This window comes from Pterocles gutturalis, unplaced genomic scaffold (assembly GCF_000699245.1).
Source record: "Pterocles gutturalis isolate BGI_N339 unplaced genomic scaffold, ASM69924v1 scaffold39003, whole genome shotgun sequence".
Classification (NCBI taxonomy): domain Eukaryota; kingdom Metazoa; phylum Chordata; class Aves; order Pterocliformes; family Pteroclidae; genus Pterocles; species Pterocles gutturalis.
In genome coordinates this window covers 1,709-3,075 of record NW_010127021.1, presented here as the reverse complement: position 1 = coordinate 3,075, position 1,367 = coordinate 1,709, and the positions used below count along the sequence as shown (strand labels likewise).

General features: G+C 51.1%; 1 protein-coding gene across 1 annotated transcript in view; it reads left to right on the top strand.

The window, feature by feature from the left end:
- Nucleotides 1-966: 966 nt before the first annotated feature.
- Nucleotides 967-1,367, top strand: part of LOC104465918 (polycomb group RING finger protein 2-like) — a gene marked incomplete at both ends in the record, with an annotated part of 1,894 nt that continues 1,493 nt past the window's right edge. Inside the window, 2 exons of the mRNA XM_010079158.1 lie at nucleotides 967-1,022; nucleotides 1,312-1,362. Of these exons, the coding sequence (XP_010077460.1) occupies nucleotides 967-1,022; nucleotides 1,312-1,362 (107 nt within the window). The remainder of the gene's footprint in view (nucleotides 1,023-1,311; nucleotides 1,363-1,367) is intronic.

The following is a 1,367-nucleotide window of genomic DNA, read 5'->3' as shown; positions in this document are numbered from 1 at the left end:
TCAAGCGGCTGAAGTTGCTTTTTCATTAGCTTGCTGTAAATTATAAAGCAAATTCTCTGGGTATGTATTATAAATAAAATCACAGCGGGGCCTCGTGAACCAGAGTGACATCACCGAGGAATTAGGGATGGAAAGACACGGCTGGGCTAAAAATAATATAGGGTACGGTCATTTGTTTTTCTTGAAAATAAAGGTCTTATTATAGAACAGAAATAATTGCAGATATAATTTACTTTTCACCGGTCCCACTGCTCTTGCTTTGTTTTTGAGATTTTTTTTAATTTTTTTTTTTGTTCAGCTGAGCTGCTGCTTTTGAATCGTGCCAGATGCCCTGCCTGCAGGGTCCGAGGCCAAGCCCTCCGGCAAAATCCCGTTCCCGGCTCTGTGCTGAGGATGGGACTTGAGCTCCCGCAGTTCCTGGAGTGCTTTAGAAGATCCTGCCTCAAGATGTTCCCATTTTAGGGAAGCCCACTTTGCTTTCCTGTATAGCAGCCTGCCAGCAGACACTGTCCCGCCATCCTTACGGCAGAGGGGAGTCAAAGCCCGAGCCCTGAACTGCCGCCGAGTCCAAAAATAAAATCAGATGCAAATTACAACTTGCAGAAACATTGGCTGATTATTTTTTTTTTTTTTAAGTTCTCAGTGCGTAATCGTTTTGGCTACTGAAACAGATCCTGGCCCCAAAATCCTGCTGTCATCATCCCCAGCAATCACAAGGATTTTTGAAATGGTTTTCTTTCTTCTTCCAGAGTTAACCCTTGGCGGTGAGCGCGAGGGTGGACGGGTTTGCCTGCGCGACAGGGTTGCGGCATCGCCGCAGGACGGGGAGTTGGACCTTGTGCTGGGCGTTTCCCGGGAGGGAGATGGGGGTGGCCGGGAGCCCGTGGTGCAGGGCAGCCCCGGGAAGCGAGCTGCTCCCTAACCCAGCTGATTTTTCCCTCTTTTCCTGTTTCTTTTTTCCCCCAGGTCGGACAAAACCCTCCAGGACATCGTGTACAAACTGGTCCCAGGGCTCTTCAAAGGTAGAGCCGTGGACAGTGTGGGTTTGGGGTTGTTTTGTCTCTCTCCCACGGCCGGGAGCCCGTGGTGCAGGGCAGCCCCGGGAAGCGAGCTGCTCCCTAACCCAGCTGATTTTTCCCTCTTTTCCTGTTTCTTTTTTCCCCCAGGTCGGACAAAACCCTCCAGGACATCGTGTACAAACTGGTCCCAGGGCTCTTCAAAGGTAGAGCCGTGGACAGTGTGGGTTTGGGGTTGTTTTGTCTCTCTCCCACCCACCAGTGAAACTGGTCCTTCCTCCTCCCTCTCCCGCAGATGAGATGAAGAGGCGGCGCGACTTCTACGCAGCCTACCCCATGGCAGAGGGTGAG